Source organism: Cryptomeria japonica, chromosome 5 (genome assembly GCF_030272615.1).
Source record: "Cryptomeria japonica chromosome 5, Sugi_1.0, whole genome shotgun sequence".
Lineage (NCBI taxonomy): Eukaryota > Viridiplantae > Streptophyta > Pinopsida > Cupressales > Cupressaceae > Cryptomeria > Cryptomeria japonica.
This window is the reverse complement of record NC_081409.1, coordinates 192315507-192343270: the sequence shown is the minus strand read 5'-3', so window position 1 is coordinate 192343270 and position 27764 is coordinate 192315507. Positions and strand designations below refer to the sequence as shown.

The 27764-nt window shown below is 36.6% G+C and overlaps 1 protein-coding gene across 1 annotated transcript in view; it reads left to right on the top strand.

Moving 5' to 3' along the window:
• LOC131043293 (probable folate-biopterin transporter 7) overlaps positions 1 to 20129 on the top strand; it is a 57269-nt gene extending 37140 nt beyond the window's left edge. The window contains exon 2 of the mRNA XM_057976488.2: positions 18467 to 20129. Coding sequence (XP_057832471.2) covers positions 18467 to 19629 — 1163 coding nt within the window. The 3' untranslated portion in view covers positions 19630 to 20129. The remainder of the gene's footprint in view (positions 1 to 18466) is intronic.
• The last annotated feature ends 7635 nt before the right edge of the window (positions 20130 to 27764 follow it).

Here is a 27764-nt window from a genome sequence, read left to right as displayed (position 1 = left end):
TGATCCAGATGCTTGCCTAAGCATAATCAACAAGAACTGGCTACTCAAGAGTCGTCCCCGTCTGAGCAAGGTACCGAACACACCACACAGGATTGATTTCCAGGAGGAGTACAGAGATTTGATTACCATGCTCAACAGAGTTACAGGAGCACCTCATGCCTTCTATTTTGAGAAATGGATGTTTTACTTCATCCAGGTGATTGTTCAAGGAAAGGGTACAATACATTGGGCTAGGATAATTAGCCATTGCTTAGACGTACAGTTGAGAAGACTCAGGGCTACTAAGTCCTTCCACATGAGTTCATACGTCATCTATGCCTTAATCAGGAGCGTTGAGTACGCAGGACTACCTCACAGAGGAGTGATTGGAAGAGGACCCGGCGAGGTCAGAGCTTGTGAATCCTATACCTACTTGCATCATCCACCAGGGAAGAACTACAAGTTAGTCAATGATACTTTCAAGATGAACATCACAAGGACGTTGCAAGGAGGGATTCACAACAGATTATCTCAGGATGCCCAGGAGTTCATCAAGAGGTACGGTGCTTGGTTCATTCAGTTTCCCAAGTTCACTTGCATTAGAGTGCATGGATGTCCTTTACCTCCATACATGTTGCCGAGGTACCCGACAGACAGAATTGTGTTACTTGAAGTAACAAGGCAGTTGGCAGCATATGTGAAGGCATTCAGACACAGACATCAGAATGGAGTTCAGGTACCTATTATTTTGGGTAATTCAGTTGAGGTATGTCCTAATGTCTTAGCCATGGATGACGCAGAGAAGGAGTTAGCCTTGTATCCTTTTTCATCTTTTGCTTGGAGGAATAGTTTTGATCCACATGGACATTTAGAAGAGACGGTCGGTAGAAGATTTAGACATGAGCACCAAATTGAAGATTTTATGATGAATCTCCTAGATGATCTCGAAGTGAAACGAAAGATGCATTCTAGATTGCCTTTGGATTTCATCAGGAAATGTAAGATTTACAGAGTGGCCGACCAAGCTCAGGACAACGGCAGGCACATCCAATCTTCATATGATAGAGAAAGCAAAACAATAAGTTTGAATTGGAATGAGCCCGAGGCCGTGGATTTAGATGATTTGATGGCACCAGTCTTGTCTTGTACTCGCAGATGGGTAGACGTTCAGCATCAGAAATTGAGAGAACAAGGCATAGCTATGTCTTTTACTTTGGAAGAAAAGCCAGCCGAAGGTGGAGCCAGTGTTAGTGAAGGCAATCCTAATCCTAGGAATTCAGGTGAAGGTAACCTTCGATGTGCCAGTGAGGGCAATCTCCATTCGAGGGGTTCGAAGAGAAAGGAAAGATCAGAAAAGAAAGAGCCTTCCAAGAAAAAGTTAGGTGCCAACAAAGATCAAGCACCAGGTACTTCTTCCAGACCAGAAGATAGAACAGTTCGAGTGGAAGAGTCCATGGAGTCGATGGTACAGAATGACAGACAGGAGGAAGGACAGGCACAGCATGTTTCGTCAGATGGATCTCTCCAAGACTATGATTTAGATAATGATAATGAAGTAACATCTCCTCCCAGACAAGAAGAAATAGTACATAAAGAAATTCAAGTTCAAGAGACAAGATCGAATATCCCAGATTGGTTGAAGGAAAGATTGACTAAGGTGATCGTAATAGAGGACGAGGACAGTGCAATTGATTTAGAGAGCCTTGTTGGACGTTCACATATGACAACAGAGAAGAAGAAGGCTACAAAGATGTCCAAGATGATTCGAGATGAGACTGGATCTAGAAAACTGCAGATAGCTACACCGGCAGCAGACAAATATGAGGGTGAGATCCTAGCAGAAGACTATCATATACAGACTATTGAGTTAGGACCATCCACAGCAGAGCAGACTTTAGATGATGCCACCGACACATTTGAGGCATTGAAGGACAAGCTTAGAGAAGAAGTAGAAAAGAATAGAAAGCTTGAGAGAGAGGTCGGTGCATGGAGGATATATTTCAGTCACATCAATGAACCTTTGGGACGTCAGGATCCAGTTAGATCACCAGTGCAGGCATTGCCCCTTCAATCGATCAATGAAGCAGAAAGATTCAGGAACCTGGTCCAGCGTACATGTTGTTGGATGGATAGATCTCATACAATGGCCTTAGAGTTTGTTACAAGGATGTCGAAGATCATTCATCAGGCTATCCAAGTTCTTGAGATTATTCACAGATTGATGGCAACAGTAGCTGCATTTGCCCATATCAAGGACGTTGTCATCCCTGTCTTGAAAGTAATAAGACACACATCCAGAAGAATTTTAACGCAGGAGAGGATCTTAGAAGGTGATTCTCACAGTTTGTTTCAGTGGTCAACCTTACTCCATATAAAGAGTGTTCTCTTCGAGGACATCAGTGTTAGATGTGGTCAAGTTGAGGAGGTGATCAATCCGATCCAGGACAGAGTATTTGAGGTACTTCGTACCATTCTTGGCAGAAGGATCGAGGTCGAGACAGATGTGGATGTACAAGAATTTGAGGATAGAATCAAGATCATCTTTCGCAAGGACGCAGATGTTACAGATGAGCAGTATGATCAGATGTATGCCACCATGCTCCTGATTGACAGAACAAAGGAACTTGAACCTACTTGGGACGCAGCTCTTCTAGATGCATTTGATCAGGTTATCCACTTGGAAGAGAGTATCAAGAATCTTCCCGAGATTCCAATCACAGAAATCGAAGGAATCGTGACAAAATTCATTGCATATGCTAAGAAAGAGAATTGGAAAGGGAATAAGATTCTAGATGAAAGGTTGTTACAGATGACATGACATCTTATTTCTCATTGGTTGATACCTCCTAGATTTTTGTGCCAAATTTAATATTTGGCTATGTATTTAATATTGTTCAGTAAAAAGGAGGTCATTTGTAACAAACCCTAATTAGGGTTTAGGTGTCATGATCTTGTCCGTTGATTTACTTTCAATCTGGACCTTTCATTGTAACTGGGGATGCTATTTATACCCCCATTTTTCATTTCATTTGGTAATAGTGAATAGTATAATAGAAGAATAGAGTAATAGTCAATAGTTGATGTAAGAGAGATTAGAGTTAGAAGCAATTTTTATAGCAAGATTGAGTCTTGAAGAGAGAAATTCAAGCAATTGTTGTATATGATGACTTGGAAATCAATAAAATATTGAAGTTATGGTGTTTTGTTGCAAATTTCTTAAGTTATCTTCATGGTTGTTGGATGTACTTGAATCATGCTCAATCAAAGTAGTTTGTTAATTTGAAAGACTAAGTGTGAGATTTGATATTTGGTAGGATTCGCAATCCAAACCACTAGCTTCTTGCTGATTGTAGGAACGCCTTGCGTGGTCGACTGGAAAACATTTTGAGTCCTTAACCTTCAAGCATTTTCGTATCTAGGATATGTACCTTCGTAGTAGTGTCCTTGGTCTTTGATGCATTGAACATCATTATTACCTTAGAAGATCGCACTAATTTCAATTGAGTTGTTATCTTATGGCAAAATTGAAGTTGGTTGAGTCTTGCCAAATCTCATTCATGCTAAGTCGTTCATAGGGTTAGGCTAGATTAGACTTCCTCTTAAACCCTATCTTTTGCTTTTTTTGAAAGTTCCCTTTTAGTTTAGTAGAATCTTCGAGCCTTTGGAATCCGTAAGACGCCTTGGAGGAAACAGCAAATCACATCATACCACTAAAAAGCTTGTCCACACGTGGAGACCCCACTAAAAGAACCTTGGAGTCCATCTAATTGATCCTTTTTGCAGATCTTCAGCAGTTAGAGACTATTTTCTCAAGAGAGGATAAGATACCTATTGGTATTTTATTCTGTGTATGATTGTGTATAAAATACACGTCAACAGTCTTGTTTTGACATCCTAGGACCATCTCCACAAGGTTAGTGCGATCTTCGAAGGAAAGCTTTATGATGTTCAAATCATCACTGCAAGCATAGACACCATCAAGCTGATGCATATCAATGAAGAAGCGACAATGGTGAAAGTTAAGATTAAGCTAAATGATTCTAGTTGACTACACAAGGCAAGTCTGCAATCAACAAACTGCTAGTAGTATGGATATACGAATTTCACCATCAATCAAGCACATTTATTCCACTCATCTAATAACATGAAATCAAATATGAGAAGTATAGAGACCATGCAGATTGTCGAATCGACCCATAAATTTCACCATTTCTTCAATGAAGTTACAAGTCTTTTACAACAACATCTTGGCAACAATCTTTTCCTTCTCTCTCTACTCTACTCTAATCGCTATTCTATCAACTAGCTAATCACCTTCTAACTACTCTCTATCTGTCTTCTATTAACTGCCTTCCTATTGCCTTTACAAATGAAGAGCCGGGGCTTATATAGTGCCCTTAATACAATTCGATGGCTTAGATCCATTTGAGATCAATGGCCAAGATTCAATAATGAAAACCCTAATTAGGGTTTGTTACAACTATTACATAACATTTAATGCTTGACCAATGACAAAATTACATCCTTAGGACACATGTCTTCTTTGGAAAAATCGACCAATGGATAGCTGGGGTAGGTACATCGAAGTTTGTGCCACCTCCCATGAGTTAGGTACATTGAATCTGGACATGCTGAGGTGGACCAATCCGACTGCAGAAGTGATGACTAGGACGCCACCTCGTCTGACACTTGGTTGATGCCAATTTGATGTTACTGAGAAGCTAGCTTTAATTAACTCTTCTGGAACTATTTGCTTCTTCAACGAACCCTTGCTCTGACTTCTTGTGTCCTTTATGTGCAGGATAATAATGTACCTTGCCTTGGAATGCTGGATTGGAAGAAGTTATTCCTGATGATGCTTGACCGAAGAAGGCCGTCCTTGTCGATGCTAGACTGGAGGAGGTCGTCCTTGATCTGGCTTGATTTTCCAACTCCAGGATCTCCATCTGATGCCTACACAACATTTCACAATTAGTATTATATCTTGAAGTGTAGAAATTAGGATTCAAAATGAAGATTTAAGATTTTAATTAGGAAACTTCATGATAAATCTTGAGTTATCATTTCCTAATTAACTATGCCAAACTTAGAATTTTCAAAATAAAAGTTCAAAATTCAAATCTTCAACAATGGTGTCAAGATGATTTCGCCATACCTCCTCTTTGAGTATTAAACTCTAAGAAATGATGCAAAAATAGATGAATTTCGCTAGGCAAAATATAGATCAAAGCCCTCTCTTGAACAATTTGCGCCTCCTCTAGCTTGGAAAACTCCACTAGCCTCTTCAAAAATTTGGAAATTCGCCTTCAAATATCTTCAAAACGTCTGGAAATTATCCTTCAATCTAGCAAAAAATTCGCCTCTCCAATAGCCTTCAAGATGAATTTCGCCCTCCTTGGTCTCCATACTTAGTAGAAATTCGCTCCACTCCAGCTAGATTTCGCACCTTCAATTAGCTCTCCAAATTCGCACTTGAAAGGATGATTGAATGATTTGAATTGTGAAAAAACACCTCCAATATATAGAGCGCTCACCCCTTTGCTCCCTTTAGGCTGACTTGGCAAAAAGAGGTTAAAAATAAATAAATTTCCAAAAAAAAGGGGGGCCGACTTGGCAAAATAAGTGAAAATAAGGCCTTGTGCGCTCCACATTTAATTTTAATTTAATAAAAATTAATTTTAAACGCCTTTATAATAAAAATTCGATTTTTTTTTTTGAGGCTCAAAATTAATTTATTAAATGTTAATGTGCCTTTTATCAAATGCCAATTTAATTTAATTTTTTCCAAATATTTCGAAGTTAGCAATTTGGCATCTAATGCAATTTTAAAGGATATCAATGCTCAAAATATGGTAAAAATAAAGAATGCCAATAACTTCGCCCTGGACCCTTGGAGAGGGACAGGAGCGAACTTTTGACTTTGTCCTTGCATTCCTTATTTTTCTTGTTCAAGACTTCATCTAGGCATTAAAAATGGCAATTTAATTGGGGTCTTGAGTTTAATTTCACTTGATCCCTAGGAGGAAAGTGCCTTTAGGACTTTTTCACCCTGGACCCTTGGAGAGGGACAGGAGCGATATTTTACTTTTGGCCTTAATCCTTCATCCTTTAATTGCCAACTTTCGTTGTGGGGCAAGCAATGATCCCCTTCGTCCATTCTATGCATGCTCATTTTGCTTTCGCAAGGCAAAATTGGTGTTCTAAAGATTTTCGCCCTGGTCCTCCAGTGAAGGACAGGAGCGCTTTTTGCATTTTAGGCTAGGATTATCAAATTTTGAAGGCAAATCTTTGTTCACCATGCTTTAGAAGACCCTTTTCCATCTTGCACAACCTTGCCTTAGCGTAATCTTGGAGGGAAATTGTTGATTTTGTAAAAATCGCCCTGGTCCTTCAGTGAGGGACAGGAGCGCTTTTGAGTCCTTTGTACAAATTCTTAATAACTTCAATCTTCAAATTACCCTTAGGCGTAAAACATCATTCTCCACTCCCTTTTGGGTCTTGGAAACAAAAATATCATCTTGAAATGCAAGGTAAATGGGCACATTTGGAAATTTCGCCCTAGACCCTTGGTGAGGGACAGGAGCGATTTTGCAAATTGTCATCAAAATTTGTAAATCTTGCATCTCAATTCCATCTTAAGGCATTTTAAACATTGCTTCAAACTTGCGCCTTGGCTTAGATTTGTCCAAACTTGGAGAGAAAGGCTAGATATTAGGTTTTTCGCCCTGGTCCCTCAAAGAGGGACAGGAGTGATTTTGCAATTTCAAGTTTATCTGTCCTTTGTTAGCCCTCCAAATTATCTTCAACAGGCAAAACACACCTTCTTCCATCCATTTCAATCAAAAAACTTGTTTTGTCTTTGTCAGAAAATTGCACTTTAAGAATCTAGCTCCGGACCTTCAGTGAGGGACAGGAGCACCCTTTGTCATTTGGGTTGATTTCCTCCTTTGTTGACCACTCAAATTATATTCAACAGATAGAACATGCTTTCCTTGATCTCTTTCAATCATAAAATCACTTTGATCCTGCAAGAATAGTGCAAATTTGAAAATCAAGCTCCGGACCTTCAGTGAGGGACAGGAGCGCCTTTTGCCATCATGATCAAATCGTTTCATTTTTCATCTCGAAATGTCTTTTCTAGGGAAGACTTTATCTTGCTTCATGCTATGAATAAATTCTCATGTCCAAGAAAGGTCACAAGATGGTGCATATAAAGAAAATCGCTCTGGTCCTTCAGTGAAGGACAGGAGCGATTTTTGTCTTTGTTGCCCAAAATTCACCATTTTTCAAACTTTGAAACTTTCAAATGCATCCAGTAATGTCCAATCTTCTCTCCGGAAAACCCTGCACAAGACGAGTTAGCCAAAATTAGCGAGAAATAAACTTGAACAACATTTTCGCCCTGGACCCTTGGAGAGGGACAGGAGCGAAATTTACAATCTAGGCTAAATTGCTCAATCTTTTAGTTTCAAACCACTTCACAGGGCAAGGTAAGATCATTTTCAAGGCCAGGAACAAGGTTTCAAATTCAAGCGAGTTGGCAAACGAAATCTACAATGAATTTCGCTCTGGACCCTCAGCAAGGGACAGGAGCGAAATTTCTAATCTTGGCCAAAATTCATAATTTTCTTCAAGGTGTTCAATCAATTCCAAAGTCCAAACAAAATGCTTTGCAAATCAAAATTTGGTCGAATAAGACCAGGAATGAGTCCTAGGTTGATTTTCGCCTTGGACCCTTGGAGAGGGACAGGGGCGAGATTCGCCTTGGACCTCCTGAGAGGGTCAGGAGCGAAATTCGCTTTGGACCCTCAGGAAGGGTCAGGAGCGAAATTTGACTTTTTGAACTCTCCGACAGGATAATTTTATGGAATATAACATTTAAGTATAAGTGCTTATACTTTAAGTTATATTCCATATATACTTTCAAGATGTTTGAGAGTGGTTTCAGACCTACAGGAGTTATATTGCAAAATCTAGTTTTTGGAGGTTTTTCAGTTTCCGGACTTAGTCAAATTTTAGGATCAGGACATTCCAGACTTAGCCAAATTTCAAGATTAGGACTTTCAGACTTAGCCAAATTTCAGGATCAGGACATCACTCAAGTAGGACCTGCTATCCAGGTGATCCCCTTGGCGACACTCAAAATGCAAAGGCTAACGGACAAAACCCTAAAAGACCTAAAGAACAAACCCTAAAAAGCAAAAGAGTAGGGGTCCCCATTTGCAATAGGGCGATGTGTGAAAATGTCACAACAGGGGTGTAGCATGAAATGAAGCCCCAGAATCTATTACCCAGGAATCATTAACATTATCCAAACATAAGATTAAAGCATCTTGTAAAGTATTACTTGCAATATTAGCTTCCTTACTGTCATTTTCATTTTTGTCTCCTTCTTTGTTTTTCTGAGACCAACAGTCTTTCTTTAGATGATCAGGCTTTCCGCAGTACCAGCAATCTTTCTTTCTTCTAGATTGAGAGCGTCCTTTCTTTGACTTCCCTCGTGACTTCTCATTCCCAGGGCTTTTTCCTCTTTCCTTTGATCTTCCTCTGTTCTCCACATTCAAAACACTACCCGATGATGTTGGAGTCTCACCTGTGCTTTTCTTTCGCATTTCCTCGCTTAGGATAACACCAACAATATCATCAAATACCAAAGTATTTTTACCAGAGACAGAGTTACTTACAGCCATAACCAAGCTATTCCAGCTTTCTGGCAAAGAACATAAAATCAAGAGAGCCCTAACCTCTTCTGCAAAAGTAATTTTTACCGAAGACAATTGACTGGTAATTGTATTAAATTCATTTAAGTGCTCCGCTACAGATCCTCCCTCACTCATTTTCAAATTAAACAGACGCTTCATAAGAAATACCTTATTCGAAGCCGAGGGTTTCTCATACAACTTAGCCAATGTCGCCATCAAATCTACAGTCGTTTTTGCTTCTATTATATTGAATGCTACAGACGGTGCAAGGCACAATCGAATGGATCCCAGTGCCTTTCTATCTAAAATGTCCCACTCTTCATCTGACATTGTGGTTGCTTTCTTTGCCTTTCCTTCCAATGGCCGCCACAAATCCTTTTGATACAGGTAATCCTCCATCTGCATTTTCCATAACTGATAATTCTGGCCGTTAAACTTTTCGACCTTGAATTTGGAATCCTCCATTGCTCCCACTCAAATCTGAAAGTCCTGCCAATTTACAGAAAACCTCACTCTGATACCAATTGTTAGGGTTTCAAGCAGATCCGAAGCAAATATGAACTAACAATTATATGCAGATTTAAATACAAAAGATAAAGAAATAAAACAAGACACAGATAACACAGAGATTTATCGTGGTTCACCCAGAATGGGTTACGTCCACCATACACAGTCGTCCAATCTTTCTTATTATCCAACAAAAACAATACATCAACCTTACAATGCCTTAAGCATCCCAGCCGCTTATAACATGCCTTTTTAGGGCAACAAAGTCAGCCTTTTTAGGGTTTTATTACAATGTTGGTTTTCTGAGTGTACAGTACTTTGCTAATCAATCGCCACATTTTAACAATCTCCCACTTGGAGACTGATCAGGCTCCACACCGAACACCCAGGAAAATACACCTTGTAGCAGCAAAACACATCATGAGGTATCTACGTGGAATCATTGGACTGGGACTAAAATATGATAATGTAGAGATATGTCTACACGGATATTCTGACTAAGATTGGGCTGGTAGTGTTGTTGATCGTAAAAGTGCTTCAGGATGCTGTTTCAGCTTAGGATCTGCTATGATATCCTGTTTCAACAGAAAACAATCTTCAGTTGCATAGAGCTCCACAGAAGCTGAGTACATTGCAGCATCAATGGGAGCTCGAGAAGCAGTATGGTTGAGGAAACTACTGGTAGGACTGTTTGGACAATCCATGAACCCCACTATTATACACTGTGATAATCAAAGTTGTATTAAGCTTTTTGTGAATCCGGTATTTCATAACAGATCAAAACATATTGAGATCCCCTACCATTACATCAGGGATATGGTGGAAAGAAATGTCATACAATTGAGATAAATCAACACGGATGAACAAACTGCAGACATCTTAACCAAGCCCCTCTCTAAATTAAAAGTGGATCACTTTAGAGGTAAACTTGGTATGGTAAGAATGTAATTATATTTTTTGAGGTTGAGTCTCAGTAATGTTTTAATGTTAAAAGATATCTATGTTATTCTTTTTATCATGTGAGTTACTACATGATTCTATAGAGACATTGTGAAAGGTGACGATCTTTCACTGATGTCTGATTATGGTTACTATTGTAAGGTGACGATCTTATAAATAGTCCAACCTACTGTCATGATGGATATTATATGAATAATGTCTATGGAGATCATGATAGTGTATATCTCTTATGTAACTGAGTAAGTAGTTACTAAGATATGGCATGATGGATGCTATGAGACTTAGTATCAATGGAGACATCATGTGCAGATATCTTCCTCGATAGACATCATGAGACTTGATGCCAGTGCACATATCAAGGAAGATATAAGTATGGTGAATATCCTATGGTTGATATTCTTGAATGTACCATACCTTGATGATACCGTAAGGTAACATTTAAATGATGGATAGATATTGCTATCCTTTATTATTTTTCTATTTTATGATTTATCATATTGAGATGATTATTTCCTCTCTCATAACTTGAGAGTACTGTATATTGATCATACCACAATCCTCCCTAGCTAAGAAGGAGTGTTAATGTTGTAGTTTTGGTCAGATTAAGTTGATCAAGAAACAACTGTCTAATCAGTATATGGAGATCATTATGTTATCACTAACAAATAATTATTAAATAAGTGATTTATGCTGACTGAATCAAATAAATTAACTGTGCTCCGAAATTATCATTAACCTGATAATCATTATCGATTTAGAGAAATCGATATTAACCAAAGCGATAAATAAAACATTGGTTATGCATTGTTATCGTTATGCATTATTATCGTTGATTATACATGAACGGACATGTCTCATGCCCTCTACGTGGACATGTCTCTCTCCGCATACTTCTATTCATTTGGCCTGCATTTGGAAAACACATAACGTAAAAACCAGTGCCATTACAAGTGCAGCAATCTTTCATTGTTTTGAATCGTATTCTTACAAGCTTACAAATCAAACTCACCTGTTCACAACAGCAATAAATCTGAATCAGTTATGAGATCAAGGAGCGCATACATAAAAAAAAGAAAAAGGTATTATAATCTGATCCTATTTCCTTAACAGGCTTCAGATTCCATAATAATCCCTAGTGTTGAAATCTTGGTTTGGGCTGGTCTAATGGGCATATCCACTACTTTTGTTTTGGGTACTTGATGGCAAGATGGAACTGTTGAAGTAATCTCATCCATTTGTGTCTTGTTGGAGCTCGGAGATACTGCAGCGGTTGATGATATGAATGTTTAATGGTGTCATCTCCCAGAAGATAGTGGCTCCATTTCTTGATTACCTGGACAATATAATACAACTCTTTGTCATACATGCAATGGTTGAAAACAAGAAGAAACATTTTGGGGTGATAACAAATAGGGTTACCTTTGATTTACAAGTGCTTCCACTGCATACTTCGAAGCATCAATCTCCACTTCAAAAGGCCGCTTCATATTAGAGAATATCAACATAAGGTCTTGGCTGAATTTCTTCTTAAAATAATCAAAAGCATACTGGTTCAATTTACCCCAGCGAAGGAGCTTTTTAGATAAAGTTAAAACATGAAATGATTACCTATCTTGAAAAAGTAAAGAATAAACTTCCTCATTTGTTGGGGTGTATCAGCAGAGCTTGTTATTCTATGTGCATTAGTTGGTCATGGCAAATTTATAGTAGCCTCCAGTTTGGTTGGATATATTGTCAACTCTCTTACACCTACCATGTAACCAAAAGACATGAGAGGTTTTGGCGAAATCACACTTCAAACTCAGGCAAAGCTGATTCTTCTTCAAAGTTCTCAACAGGAGGCATGTCATATGCTCTTTCCTTGTTGCATTTTATACAAGAATTTCATCAAGATCTACAATCACTGTTAAGTCAATGAAGGGATAAAATATATTTTTTATCATTATCATGAATATAGTTGGTCCTTTTCATAGCCCAAATAGAAATAATAACCATTCATACAACTCAGGCCTTGGTTTAAAAGCTGTCTTGTGTTTACCATGCTCCTTTATTCCAATCTGATGATAACTTGATTTCAAATCCAACTTGTAAAATATTTAGCATGCTACAATCAGTCAATAATACCATCAATTCCTGGAAGAGGATTCTTGTTTGTTATGGTAATCTTGTAGAGGGATCTAGAATCTCCACACATACCTTTTGTATCATCTTTATAAAGGTACTGATACAGTGGAAGAACCACATGGAGATCTACTTGGTCTAATCACAACTTGTTCCAATGTTAAATGATCGTTCATCTCCTTCTAAAGATGATTCTTAAAGCTAATATAATCCAGTGTTGGGTAGTGGAGCATCAGATTGGAGTTCAATTTTGTTATTGGAGCTTGGAGCATTTATTTGAATGCTTCAAAAATGCCATTTAATTGCTGCCTTTTCTTGTGGGATTAACTGCATACCTCCATGAAAGGCTACTTTTTATCCTTTAATTTTGCCAACAATAGAAAACAAAAAAATTGTTTGCATTGTTAATCTCTTGGCTTGATTTGTGAATGTCAAAGAATATTTTTCTTGCATTTGTATGAATTGAAGTTGTAGGTTTGGCCATATTTTTCAAATCTGTAATTGTTTAACTTTCTTGTGGAGGGCATCCCTCTCCTATGAGTAAGGGTTTCCAAACGGCACTCCACACATATCAAGATGCACTATATAAGCTGTGATTTTATCAACACTAGCATCAGAACTGCAAATTTGAAAATGCACTTTTTTATATTCTAACTAGCTCTTTGAATCATCCAATGGGTATGGATGTGAATTGCAGTGAATCTAAAGCTTGGATTGACCAATTGAATCTCAGGGTGAAGTTCTTTGGGAAGAAGATTTTACAAGTGCATCTAAATTCTTCTTCTTCACTCATATTTTTGAATAAAAGTGATACTTTTCTCTTCTTCCAGTTTTTCTTCTCTAATGGACAATTTAGATAATTGCAAGGATGATTTATCTTGTTTCTTAAAGTCCAAATTTTCTACACGGGGCTGATTATGATAGAAAAGATCAGTTTTTTGTCCTTTCTTCAAGTTTGGCTGTACCTGCACTTTCTTCTTGATTTGAGGCAGCAGGAGTTAGCTTTTTGGAAGAGTGTTCAATCATTTCACAAATGGAATTGTTGGCTGCTCTTGGCATGGATGGGCGTACAATCTTCTCATCCAAATAATTATTGCATTTGATTTCTCTTTGCTTTGTTGGGTTGACAGTATATGAGCCCCTTTCTCCTTGTAATTATTCAAATGTGGGTATAATTTCCAACAGTTGTCTTTGGTTGAGCTGTCAATGCCACAATGCAATGGACCTTGTCATCTTTGCATGCTTGGATGATACATACATGCTTCTTTTTGCCTTTCTTGGTTTTTTCCTGCATTCTTGTCCATTTCCATTTTTTGGCATCCATTTCACTCAGTTGGAGACTTGGATGAATTCCCCACTTGCATTTCCTTGCCACCTTCAATGCAGCTTGCTTCTATGGAAGCCTAATCAACATTCGTTGGCTCAAAGAGCGTTGCTTATTTATTGTAGTGCAACCCACTATAAACTTTTATGACATATTTGTTGTTTGTATGGTATTCCCCAATTCTTTTGCAATTTTTGAAACTCGCTTGTATAGTTTTTGGACAGACTGTCCTTGCATTTTCTGAATGCCAAGTCACTCCATCCTTCGTTCTTCTGCATAGCCAAGTGATTAAAATCTCTTTCAGAAAGCTGATTTAAAACACTCTTAGATAAAGATAGGATATGCTGTTATACTCTAGAGATTAGCTACATGGTTCCTTAATGTGAGATCATGATAGACCTTTCTCATCCCTTGATATGTTATTTTATCCCATTGTCGGATTGATACACATCAAAGTACACCTCTAGGCTGTCCAATCACTTCCTGAACTTTTATGCATCCACTTTTTGACTGAACCAAAGGTATACTTGTTATCTGGCCCGAAAGAAGGGAACTTCTTACTGGTTGAGGTCTTTTCAGCTTTTCTTGGGACTCTTCTTCAAAGTGTGTTTTTCTCACCAAATTGCATGATATGAAAATGGGATTTCTGCTTTAGGGATTCAATTTTGGGGTTACTTTTTTCCTAGGTCACCCTGCTCTTGATGGTGACAACACTGACAATCTGGAGTGAGGACTCTGATACCAGTTGATCTGCCTAAACTGAGTTTTCTTACATTTAGACTGATTTTACACCATAATATTGATTAAAAACTGAATCACAAACATTCATCCATTGCTTGGTAATGAACGTGCATTCACAAACATATAAATTGCATCAGAACATCAAGGAATTTTAAAACTGAAACTGCATGAATAATTCAGAATCATAAGCAGAGATGAAACAACATGAAATATATTAGAGACACAGGTTTAATGCGGTGCAAAATCCAGTATGGGAAACATCACCATAGAGCAACATGAAAATGAGTATTCCTCAAATTGATTTGTATGGGTAGAATGGAGCCCTTGGTAAGCATGCATAACTATTTGGTGATCCCCCTTCACAACTTCAAACACCATACTTGTATCTGTCTCTTAGAATTGACTGTTAACTCAGTTGGAACTGAAATGACTATAGAAAAGAACAGCCATGGATCTGCTCTTTGTGTTGGAATTTCAATTGTCAGGAAAGGACAAAATGTGCAGTTGGTGGCTTTGAATTGTCTTTACCTGACTTGTACATGATCCTTCTGGATCAGTGGGTAAGTTCAGAGTACACAGGGAAACTAAATGGTAGTAACTTAGTAACTTCCATGATTCAAATATATGCATAACTGTAAATGAATGAAAAGAAAGAGTAGAAAGAGAACCTGATATGTCTGTAAATATCACTATAATGCCGCTATAATTTTTGAAACAAATAATGTCTATTATAGGATGATATCTGTTTTCTCTGCTTCAATTTGAATAGTCCCCGATGGATATGTTTTGTATTTATTCAATGGCCAATCCTTTAAGGATAGAAGATGATTGAAAGACCTTTAACAAACTAAAAAACTTCACAGGATGTAGTTGGTATGATTTGGTAAGTATGTCTTATTGTTCACAAATTCCTTTTTGCTGGTTAGAAATTAAAAAAAAAAGAGTATTTCAAAAGAACATTGATCTGGTTGTGTCAGTATCATAGATCCTCTATTTTGGTGCATTGGATCCAAAAGATACTCATAATATTATATGAAAGTGAAAACACATTTTCTGGATGAATAAAATGAATTATTTACATTATTGTGGACCTATTCTATCACGTGAATATGTGAACAATGGTAAATAATAAGAAAAAATCTCAAAAAACTAGAAAGAACATAATAACCACTTAACAAAGAAAGAATTTAACTAACCACACAGGAGCTTTTCCTGTATGTTATAAAACAACTACCCATGCTACTAAGGGATTGGTTTCAACTTAATCTCAATCTCAATGGAGAAAGTAGTCCACTAGCTTTAAGAAAAGCATTAAATAATGATAAAACTTGTGGGGAAAACTCTCACAACTTGTAAAAAATTGGCATATGAAGTTAAATGTTAATTATCAAACCCAATAGGATAACTTCTACAACAACTTGTTGACTAATAGCAGATTAAAGATTCCTTGTTGTCTGCCACTTTCCCTGTCATGGTGACAGCAACTCTCATGTAGAGTCTGTCCCATGGATCACCAACTCTACACTCAACTCCTCCAAGGGACCCAAGTCAACCATGAGATGGGCTACGTCTCTTCTTCTATCAACAGAAAAATAAGCAAGGAAATCCAAACACACACAACAATGCCAAACAAGATTCCACAACCACTTTTAGGGGAAGGATAATCTCATTAAATCACACAAAATCTAGTTACAACACAGCCCCAAATTGTGAAGTCACTATCCCAAACCTTTGTCTAGGTTGGGTTCTGCCAATAATGCTTGAGACACTCATGAAAATGAAACCCAACAGCAGCAGTCGTCAGTCCATCTCAAGGTTTCCACTTAGCACTCAGACCTGCAGCCTTCTTGCTACTTTTGAAATTCTTGGAACACTCGACTCGTGCACTCCAAATGATACTCCTCCTCCTTGCATTCAATGCTTGCTCCAAATTCAACCTTGCACTCCAGTTCGGTCCACAGCTTCCTCTCTCAGTAATACCAATGCAGAGGACAGTTTATCCCATAGTCAGGACACCTTGTCTTCCTCACAGCACTGCCACACAAATAGACCTCTTGGATAGGTACCCCTAATCTCAACTATGAGAAACTAATTTTTTGCAATCAACTCCCTTTCTTCAGCAGGCTTGCCCCAAGTTCTCCAAACTTGTCCCAGACACTCACCTTCTCAACAATACATGTGTGCCCAGCACAATTCCAGTTCACACTGCAAGATTCCCTCACACTCTTCTCTGGCAGGCCCATGTCTGCTCTCCCAAGTCCTCGATCTCTGTTCTGTTTGCAACACTGGCAGGACTTATCCCGTAGAGATGATCCACCAAAGATTGATTAACCAAGGATGATCCTTGCAAGACGATTGAAACAAGGAACTCCTCTTTTCTATATAGGTTTGGCAACCTATTCAGAAATCCATGGATTGTCTGAGTTCCAATGCAGGATCTAATTTCCTTGGCTGAATCCCTAGATCCAACGCTCCTTGCTAGCACACCCCCAAGACAGTGCCAAAGATTTAATACTGCACAAATTATTTAATGTGGCACCTGTTACAATCCTCAGGGCAACTCAGCCCTCTCCATACCTCAGTCCATGAGTCCCACTCATGTCTAAAATATTAAATGCATCCTTAGCAGACAGGACTGTACCAAGAACCAAGGAATGGCTAGGTCGCATTGTTGAATGAGTCCGCATGCAGTCCTGATGCAACTATGACCATAGGCATAGGTCAAAGGCAACAACATTTTTAGATGTCCAATCCTAGCTTACATTACCCATGGCATGCATTGGAACCCACAGCAAAACCCTGCTGGACTCCAAAAAAAATTGCCTCATCTGCCTTGGAACTCACAGCCCCTTAGATGACTAACTAGAGAATCTTTTCCATTCCACTTCAACCTTCTGAGTATAGCAGTACATGTTGGCCACCATAAGCCCATGGAATTCTTTGCTGGACACTACCAGATCGAGGGAGTAGTTACAAGATAGAACAAATGAGCTTTGACCTAAACTAGTTCAGTGATTCATGGACATTTTCTAAGATTACAGGAGAATCTCTTGACAATTGATAATAAGTTCCATGCTTTTCAATAATAGTCAAGCTCAGAGATTTGAGGTGGACTGCATGGACTTGTGTCATGAAGGAGCTTTTCATCTTAACATGGCCAATAAATGGAAAATGCAAGTTGGTGGAGGAACAAAGAAGAGCTAATGCTTCTTTTATTTTCACCTTTTTAATCCTTGTTTAGAAAGTGACATTCTCTATCATTTGCACAGGTAAAGGTGTAAAAGATTATGAAAGCTTGCATGATGAATCACCTGATCAATTACTCAATATTTATAATCAACTTTGTGCATTGCCTTTCTTTACCAAGTTTCCAGGAGTTCAATTGGGTCTCAAAATTAAGCTAAATTGTCTTAATGGAGGTTTTTCTCTGATGGCAGCTAAATCAACTTATGGTCCTACCAAAGTTCAGTTCCAGTAGTGCTAGAGTGTTCTGGTCTCTAATTAGTTGGCTTTCAATATTTATATTAAGTCATGGGTACAGTTTTCATCTTCGAAGTTGGAGTAAAATAACTATGAGTGAATGCATCACCCATCTTATTGTGCGTTGCAGTTAAGCTTCAATTTCTAAAACTGAAACAGCATCATAAAAATCTTGTAAAACAGATGTTGAAATAAATCCAAATATACATAACATGCAGCCAGATTATGTATTTGCAATTACCGATTCCATTATGTAGTTCAAAGCATGCATTGGAGAAAGCAGATTTTCAACACCCCATTGATTTATTGATTGATTGATTTGGTGTGAAACATGCCTTGTTGATTTTCGAGTGTTCCAATGACTCATTGATTGACCTGGGTGGAACAAATATTCCATTGAGTTTAACATTTTCTTGCTGTATAAGAATTGGTATGGTCAATAAAATATGGTACTTGCAAGTACTCAGAAAAGCAAAGCATCAGATTTCATCTATTAAATTAGTTTAGAAGGAAAATCTGATTAATTACCATTTCTCTGGTTTTATGAAGTTCTCTTCTTTGCAAATTTTCTGTTTGAAAATTTTCATGACAAATAATTATTTGCAAAAGATATTGCTTAAAAGGTTCCAATGTGGCTTTGCTAAATTTCCAGGGTTATTGCAAGCGGTTTCATGGGGTTCAATTGCATTTATTCCAGCTGCAGGCTCATCCATTGCTATAATGGCAGCCTTTCTTATTCTTAGCAATCTTGGTGCCTCAATTGTGGAGGTGGCCACTGATGCTTTGGTAGCAGAATGTGGGAAAAAGCATAAAGTTGATTCATCAGGGGAGCTTCAATCATTTGCATGGATGGCATTGACTGCTGGCAGTGTTCTGGGTAATTTGTTTGGTGGAATTTTTGTGAGCCAAGTTGACGCAAAGACCATGTTCAATGTTTTTGTTTTATTATTGACCATGCAAGTTGGTACTTCCTTGATTGTCAGGGAAGAATCGTTTGGTCTTGCCAGTGTTAGGGCAACTAAGATTGCAGAATGCCCAAACCCTATTCAGACGAAGTTACACCGCTTCTCTTCTTTAAAGAATTCAATAACTGATGTATCTACAAATAATGTAATTGGTCTGGGATGGAGAGGTAGTTCCATGGTGACAAGTTTTACAAGAAAGTTATCTGACATTGTGGAAATTGTAAAGAAACCAGAAATTGCATACCCTCTTGTTTTCTTTGCTGCATCTTATGCAATGATTCCACTTCTCACAGGAACCATGTTTTTCTACCAGACACAATATTTGAAAATTGATCCAAGTATCTTTGGACTTGCAAAGGTGGTTGGACAGATGGGTCTTATGTTGGGAAGCATCTTCTACAACCGCTTATTAAAGAAGGTCCCATTTAGAAAGCTAGTTTGTTCTGTGCAGATTCTTCTGTCAGTGTGCATGTTGTCAGATATTATCCTTGTAAAGCAATTGAATATCCAATTGGGAATACCAAATGAAATTTTTATTTTTGGAGCATCAGCTTTTGTAGAAGCTGTTGCACAGTTCAAAGTACTCCCATTTACAGTGCATTTTGCACAGTTATGTCCTGCTGGCTGTGAAGGCTCCCTTATGTCCCTAGTTATGTCAACTCATTGCTTGGCTAGCATAATGAGTGGTTACTTGGGGATAGCACTTGTATCATTTCTAGGAGTTTCGTCTGAAAACTATTCCCGGTTGCCACTGGGTATTCTCATCCAATCTATGGCAACATTGGTTCCGTTAGTTTGGATATCATTCATACCCGATACAAAGCCTGCTTCTGAACGCTGCAGGACATAAAGGAAAGATCTTAAAAGTCAATCAATTGTTCAGCTCGTAAGTCAGCTCCACATTTCTTTAAAAGCTTTAACTGGAGATCTTGAATATGATATTTAGAAGCAAGCATTCAAAAATTAGATGCTTGTTTCTTCATTTCAGTTACTGCATGATGCAAAAAAAAAATGTCTAAAGCTCCTGAATTTTTTACCCTTCCAATGAAAGAACCTCACATGGTATGATGTTCCATGCGAATGTGATGAAAGGATACACCATTCCTTGTATGATGCTTTATGGTGTCTCTGGTCTATCATCTTGAATTGTTTTCACTTCACAACCTCTTGTTGCAAGTTGAAGCGTATATCAGGGAGGTGGTAGATGGTGAGCTTCATGGCAGGGCTTTAAATTCTATGCATGTTATAAGCTTCGACTCCTTTGTATACACATATTTCTGCTTTCAAAACAATTACTTCAGAAAGGTTTACTGAATAATGATGATAAGCACCGAATGAAGCTCCTCCTTACTAGAGTGTTCTTTTGTATCTTTTTTAGTTCTTAGATGATATGTGGAAATAGAGGCACATAATGCAGCTCCTGCCATCAGATTTCATGCATTTTTTGGCAGCACAGAAATTAGTTGTTGTTCAGTACAAATTTGGCATACGACATGGGTGTTTGTTCATCGTACCCATGTTCAGGCCAGCAACCTCTAATTGCTCCCCCAGAAATTCTTTATCTGCAGCTCCTATTATTTTCCAAGGTTTGCTTTCTATTATTCAATTTTTTCATGGTAATGTTAAAAGAGTTAATCATCAAACAAAGGGATTGCATCCCACAATTAAATCAAGTGATAACAGATTTTCAATATTTGCAAGCAAGAAACTACAACAAATGTTCAATATTTGCAAGCCAGAAGCTAAACTTCTGACTTAATTTTAACTAAAAGCAGGTACGCAAGTTTTTAATTTGTTGCAGTGTATTCTAGTTGTATGGTATTCTTGCTTGTCTTTCATATATTGCTGGTTTGCTACCATCAATTCAAAAAAAAATTAATAGGCAGCTTGTTTGTTCTATATATATATATTCGAACTTTTCTATAGCATGCATGTTTTTCTACCTTTGAATATTTTCTTCTTGGCTTGTGCATGGAAGCCCTGAATATTCGATAAGATGATTTTCATTTATTTGACAATGCACCTTTTTCATACATGCCAAGAGAGATTGTGAACCTTTTGCCAATGCTGCCATGGCTTCCTTACGAGGTTTCTCATCCTCCCTTACCCTCCTCTATATTTGGGTTCTTTCTTTTGCTAGTAAAATTCAGTATGGGGCTATAGAATTCTTGGTTTTGTAGATATCATTAGGCATTGGCCGATTGTCTACAGATGCACACAGGCCTGAATTTGATAGTCACCCCTACTTGTCATATGAAAATTCTGTGGCAGTTTGGTCATTGGAATGCCTTTCATTTGATGAATTAAGAAAATATAAATTGTCAATAAATATTTAATTTATCAAAAAATTTGTATAAAATCTTCAATATTTAAATTTATGTTATCAATTATACATATTAAATATGAAAAATATTTAATGTTACAATCTAAGTAAGTTTCTAAATTCATATACAAAAAAATTGAGACAATTCATTTATTTTGCTTCTCTTTTATACTAAATTAAACAATGTAGTAGCCAAAAAAAAAAAGGTTACGAATATATTGCATGGCAAGCTTCTCAATGCTCAACTTAAACACCTGCTGCATGCGCTCCCTAACTTTAGGCATCCAACAATAAGCATCTCATTAGAATCGACAATTGTCTTTTGGCTTATTTCAAGTACCTTGCTCAAAAGGTTGTTTGCATCTAGCAACAACAATCTTTTACTAAATCTTCCAATATGTTTCATCTATAACGGTATTAGTTATGCCATCTTTTCAATCATATCTGTAAAATATTTACATGACCATCGTAGTCTGTACCTTAAAATAGTTATCAATCAATTAGGAACATTACTTTAAAAAATCTCACTAAAGTGTAGCGGTAAATTCTAAATTACTTATAAATATAAATACCATTAAGATTGTCCTGGGAATGAACATTATACAAATCACAGGGTTTGACTCTTGAAAAAACCATTATTTATATAGGACCAACTGAAAGAACAAGTGATGCCAGAGCATCTGGGTAAGCAAACTATTTGCATCGACTATAAAAAAAAAATAATAATAACATGGTTTTTTTGGGGGGTGAGTTAATGGTTCAATTGCATTTACAGTTTTACTCTATATTTAAGCAAAGTATTGTCAACTATTTCATTTTGGGATTAATTATAGCCTGTGAGATATTCAATTACATTCAAAGTAGTGTACTTGCCCAAAGTCATGAGAATAAGCATAATATAGCTGAAATTTTTTCACGAAGTAATGGAATCATAAAGCCAGGGCTACGTAGGAATTTGGAATGCCAAAATTAAAGATATAAAGTGTGTAAAGAAAAAGAAAATAGGACGATCTTGTGAACAATGGGGAACAGAATTTGAAAGGGCTAGCTGGAAGTTACGTTGAAAATGAAAAGGTGGAAGTTGGAAAGGTTTTGTCAAGCTAGGGAGGAAAAACAGGTGAAAAGAGGAAAGCGTGGAATGGAAAACAGAGTTGAGAGTTTAGTTTGCAGTTGCATAAGTAAGAGGAACAAGCAGATTTGAGGAATGATATAATTGAATGCTAAATATAGAGGATGGTGCGTAATGCATAGGCTAGATGGAGTAAAGAAATCTGCAGAAAGATATAAAAAAATAAAAACAAGGCAGAGGGTAATGTGTAGAGAACTGTGCATGGAGTTAGGGTTGGTTAGGGGTAAAGAAGGTTGCATTGATACAATTCCAGTCATTGCGTGGGTAAAACAACACTAATGGCAAATAAAACTAGAGATTTGTGAAGAGAAGAAAGAGAAGAATTTGGGAAAAAATTACAGAGCACATGTATGGCAATCGCAGAGGGCATCACCAATTTGAGTTGTTTTGTATTCCAATAAAATAGTCGTGTTGAGTTTGGAATTTTACATTTGAATTTGTATCTGCCTTAAAAAGTTCTAAGTCTGTAAAGCTTCAAATTATTCAACTGCTTCAGCAAGATTCCCTTGTCTCAATTTCTTAGGTAAAGTCTTTACAAGGACTAAGAATTCTGTCACCATTGGCATATGCTAGATATGAATGAAAGAAAGATTTAAATGACGTCTTCGAGACTAAACAGTCTATGGGACCAAGATGAACACCTTTAATTTATCTACAGATTCTTTTGGATGTCTGATATTTTGACTTGAAGGCTGGCTGTGCATGGTGGATATGAAAAAGAAAGGAAGGAAAGCCAATTGGAAGGAGAGAAGAAGAAAATAGGCCCAAAACCCTAGAAAGTAATCCATGTAAAAATTAAACTTATGGATTCAATACAATTAGAATTTGTATAAATAAAACTCATTCTACTTTGTTTGAATTTTAATAATTTTGATTTCTTAAAAGTACAAATAGTTATATACTTTTATTATTATTATCTTCCATTACTAATCTACATTGAAAATAAATAAAATTTAAAATATACTGGTTTTTTTTGTGACAAAGTTATCTATACTATGTTTTATTCAACCTAGTTTCTTATTAAAAATTTAAGTTTGAAAGTATATTTGACTTGAGATAGGAATTTAATTTACAATTGGTTTTGTCTTAATTTGCTATTAATGGATTGTTTTACAAACATGTGGTAGAAATGAAATTGTTTCTCTTCTTTTTCTTACTAATCTAATTAATATAAAAATTATATGATTTTATAAGATATACTATTATTTTTAACATATAAATAATTAATAAAATTTGTTTTAATGTAAAAATACAATATATTCAAGATATGTCATTGTGAAAGTCTCTATTGGTCGTAAATTATAGATACAAAATATTTAAAGATAAATACATAATATATGTAACCCTTGTTAAACACTCAATTTAATTCTATTTTAATCATAATCATTTCTTCTACCCAACACTATCTCAACCCTCACATTAACATTCACCATTAGTAAAATCTTTCTAAGAATACAATTGTATCATATCCCTAACCTTTAATAAAACACTTATAAAAAATTTAATTTAGTATTATCTACTTCATTACTTTGAATAAAATTGTATATCAAATGGATTAAATTTAATATAGTATAATTTAGTTTTTTAATTAAGCATTAAAATTGTAACATTGTATATATATATTTGCTCTTACTATAATAATTTTTAATTTTATGTTGGAATCGTTTTAATTATTTTGAAAATATTATGTTTACCATTAAAAATTAATAGTTTGACATTAAGTGTTGGTGTTTCCACCCAACTTAGGAATATGATATGCCTAAGTTAAACTTAAGCTATGAGTGAATAATATTTACTCAAACACCCCCAATTAAGTGTGACTTAGGGAGAAGATTGTGATGCAATATGGGTCCCAACAACTAGGCCATGTGCAAGAGTGGGATGAAGCAAGAGAAGTAAAGGCCAATCAAATGAAAAATGCCATTCAAAAAAAAGAGTCCAATTTGTTGCAAATAGATCCATCGACCAAAATCGTTGATCATTAGACTATTTCCTTGAGCCAAGTAAATCATAACAACTACAATAGGACCAAGTGTGGATGATGCTTTAGAAGGGTTTGGGCCCAACCATAACAACTGGGATAGCTAGATTAGACAAAGGAAGACAAAACAATGATAAGCCAATGCACTTCGACAATATCGCTCAACAAGAAAATACACTTGTGTGCGATAAAACACCCTTAAGCATCAAATGATAATGGTGCTAGAAACAATGATCTATGCCTAGATAATGAAGAAAATGTGATTAAAAAAACACAGGTCTAAGAACACAAAAATGTGGAAAGTGTCTCAATAGGATGCAATGATAGGTAGGGTAGGTAAAAGCCAACTACCCAACTACAAATATTAATGCAACCAAGGAAATAATGTAATGTGTTGATTACCTAAGTTGGACTTAAGTAAACGTAAATAGGATTAAACTATTTATTGCAAAATTGGTTGTCAAATTGATGACAAAAGGTAAGATTTCTTTTGTAAATGGACTCACTCCATTACTATCAATGTAAAATGCCTCTGGACATAGATCAATATTGTTTTCACAATTATTTATATTTTTGTGAGAAAATTTATTTTCTCAACATACAAAATTATATAATGCAAGCTATACAATTCTAGCTTTTTTTATTAAGCCTAAAACAATACAATAAACATTTAGAACAGTAAGATATAATCCTCTTTTAATTTATTTCACCCTACAAACATACTATCAATATTAGTTTTAAAATTTTATATTTGTATATATTTTCAATTTAAAACCTTGTCCAAATAATAATTTTTATTGTACTAATAATGTCATTTTTCTTCTTGGGGGCCTTTTGTTATAGGACCTCCCAATTTTAAATATTCTCAGTCCATCATAATCTGTCATTTCCAATTATTGGCAGCATTTTACAATTTATAAATCAATTAGTCCAATAACAAATGAAAATAAGATTAAATATACTGTAGTTCATGGTTAGTTTTAAAGACAATTTAAAAATAACATATAACAATTTAAAAATCAATTATTCCAACAAGAAATTAAAATAAGATTAAATATGCTATAGATCATTGTCAGTTATTTTTAAAGACAATATAAAACAATATATATGTTACACATTTTATAATACTCAAATTTAAAATTTATTATTTAATTTTTTTGTTTTTATTTTAGATAAATATAAGGTTATGAATAAAAATGAACATATAATGAAAAAAATAATATATAACAATTGATAAAATAAAATGGTGCTTCAGGTCTCTCCTATTTTATCTAATTAGAACAACTGATATAATAAAAATTTACCTAGGGGATGACCCTTTGGTGAAATGGTGGGGCTTCTTGCCTGTAGTGCCTACAACCTAGGTTCAAACCCCCACGGGTTCGTCTCTACCGTGTTAAAAATGGAGTACCCTTACCCTAGGGAGAACCTTGGAGAAATGGTGGGGCTTCTTGCCTGTAGTGCTTACATCCTTGGTTCAAACCTTTATTTTAATCCAGAACTGGTTAAAAAGGAATTCTTCATTGAGGAAAATGGAGGGGCAGGGAGCGTGCGAACGACAGAAGACAGAGAGCGAAGCACAGAGGAATGCATTCGGGAGACATTCGGTGGATGATCATAGTCATGGTATAGTCAAGGGAGGCGAAAGGAAGGAACAAGCAGACAAGCAGTCTAAGGGACGAATTGAGAAGGATGAAAGGATTAATCAGGGTTCGAATGGCAATAGCAATCAATCTCCAGAGGAAAAAGGTGATGCACCAAATCAGAACATCACGGAAGAAAGTAATTCGTCGAGGCAGGTTGAGATTGATCTAACAGAGGAAGCTTTTGATGACAATGGTATTTTGGAGGATCTCGCAATTATCGCCAGAATCATTGGGCCAAAGAAACCCAGACAAATCATTAATCCATGGATAAAAGACAATTGGGGCAATCAAATTGTGGTGAAATTTTTGCTGAAAGGCTTTTTTGTGGTAATCTTCACAGAGAAAGGAAAAAGGGACCAAATTTTATGTTCAAAAAATTGGTTTTTTGACAATCTACCACTCTATATTCAGCCATGGACACCCAATTTTAATCTGTTGAAACTCGCAATCTATGAAACCCTGGTATGGATCAGACTTTTTAATCTCCCAATTGAATATTGGGGAGACTCATGCCTTGAGAAAATTGGGAGGACGCTCGGTACCCTTTTGGAGATTGATGATGTAGTAGTCCAAACCAAGAGGGAGAAGATGATGTCTTGGATAGACTAGACCCTAGATGCATTAGTCAATTAGCCAATACCCTATTGGGCAGAGCAAAAGGGGTCAAAGGCAGGAAAAGTCACAAATAGATTAGAGAAGAAAAAGCATCAGAGAAAGGTATTGTTAGTGTTCTAGAATACATGAGGAATTCCAAGGGAGGCAGCCCCTCCCTTGGGCAAAAATGAGAATCACATCTTGGAATGTCAGGGGCTTAACAACCCTTGTCAAAAAGCGCTTGGTCAAAAGATCTTTGATCAAGCTAGAATCTGAAATGATTTTGCTACAGGAAACTAAATTGAATGGTCATAAGGTGGCTGAATTCATAAAATTTTGCAATAAATGGGAAGGACTTTTTCAGGATGCCAGAGGTTCTATTGGAGGTCTTGGGATTCTTTGGAACCCAGAGGTTTTTGAGGTGAGCCCAATAGAGTCAAATGAGTTTTGGATGGCATGCAATATCTTGTACAAACCAGGAGGTTTTGGCTTTCCTTTGTTCAACATATATGGGCCGATTAAGACAGATGAAAAGTTAAGCATATGGACTGAGATATATGAAAAACTACAACTATTAGAAATGCACAAAGTAATTTTCACTAGGGACTTCAATGCAATTCTAGACATCAATGATAAGGAAGGAGGGTTGAGAAAGAGTACTAAAGTAATGGAAGACTTTAGAGAGTTCATTTCGAACTGTCATGTGGTGGATGTTATACCGAAGAATGGTAAGTTCACCTGGACCAATAGAAGGCTTAACTTTTCAAAAATCTCTGAGAGATTAGATCATTTTTTTGTGGGGGAATGGTGGATGAACAATAATTTTTGCATTGACACTAAAATCATTCCACGAGCTGGGTCGGATCATCTCCCGATTACTTTGTCAATTAACCATGAGGCTCAAAAGAACATAAATTATTTCAAATTTCAGGGTATGTGGTGGAGGGACACTAAATTCATTGATTTACTCAAATCATGGTGGTTGGAATGCAACTCTTTTTTGGGCTCCCCCAGCTTCTATTTTGTAAAGAGAATTCAATATATCAAAAATAACATCAAAATCTGGAACAAATCCACATTCAAGAATATCTTTTCTGAAAAAGTTCAAATAGAGGAAGAACTGGAGGAAATCAACAATCGAGTCATGTTAGTAGGGATGGTCAGGGAAGACTATTTGAAAGAAAAATTCCTAAAGGAACAGTATGCAGAAATACTCAACAGAGAAGAAATATATTGGCGGGATAAATCGAGAGCTCTGTGGGTCACTAAGGGAGATCGCAACACATATTTTTTTCATGCAACTTCAAAAGTT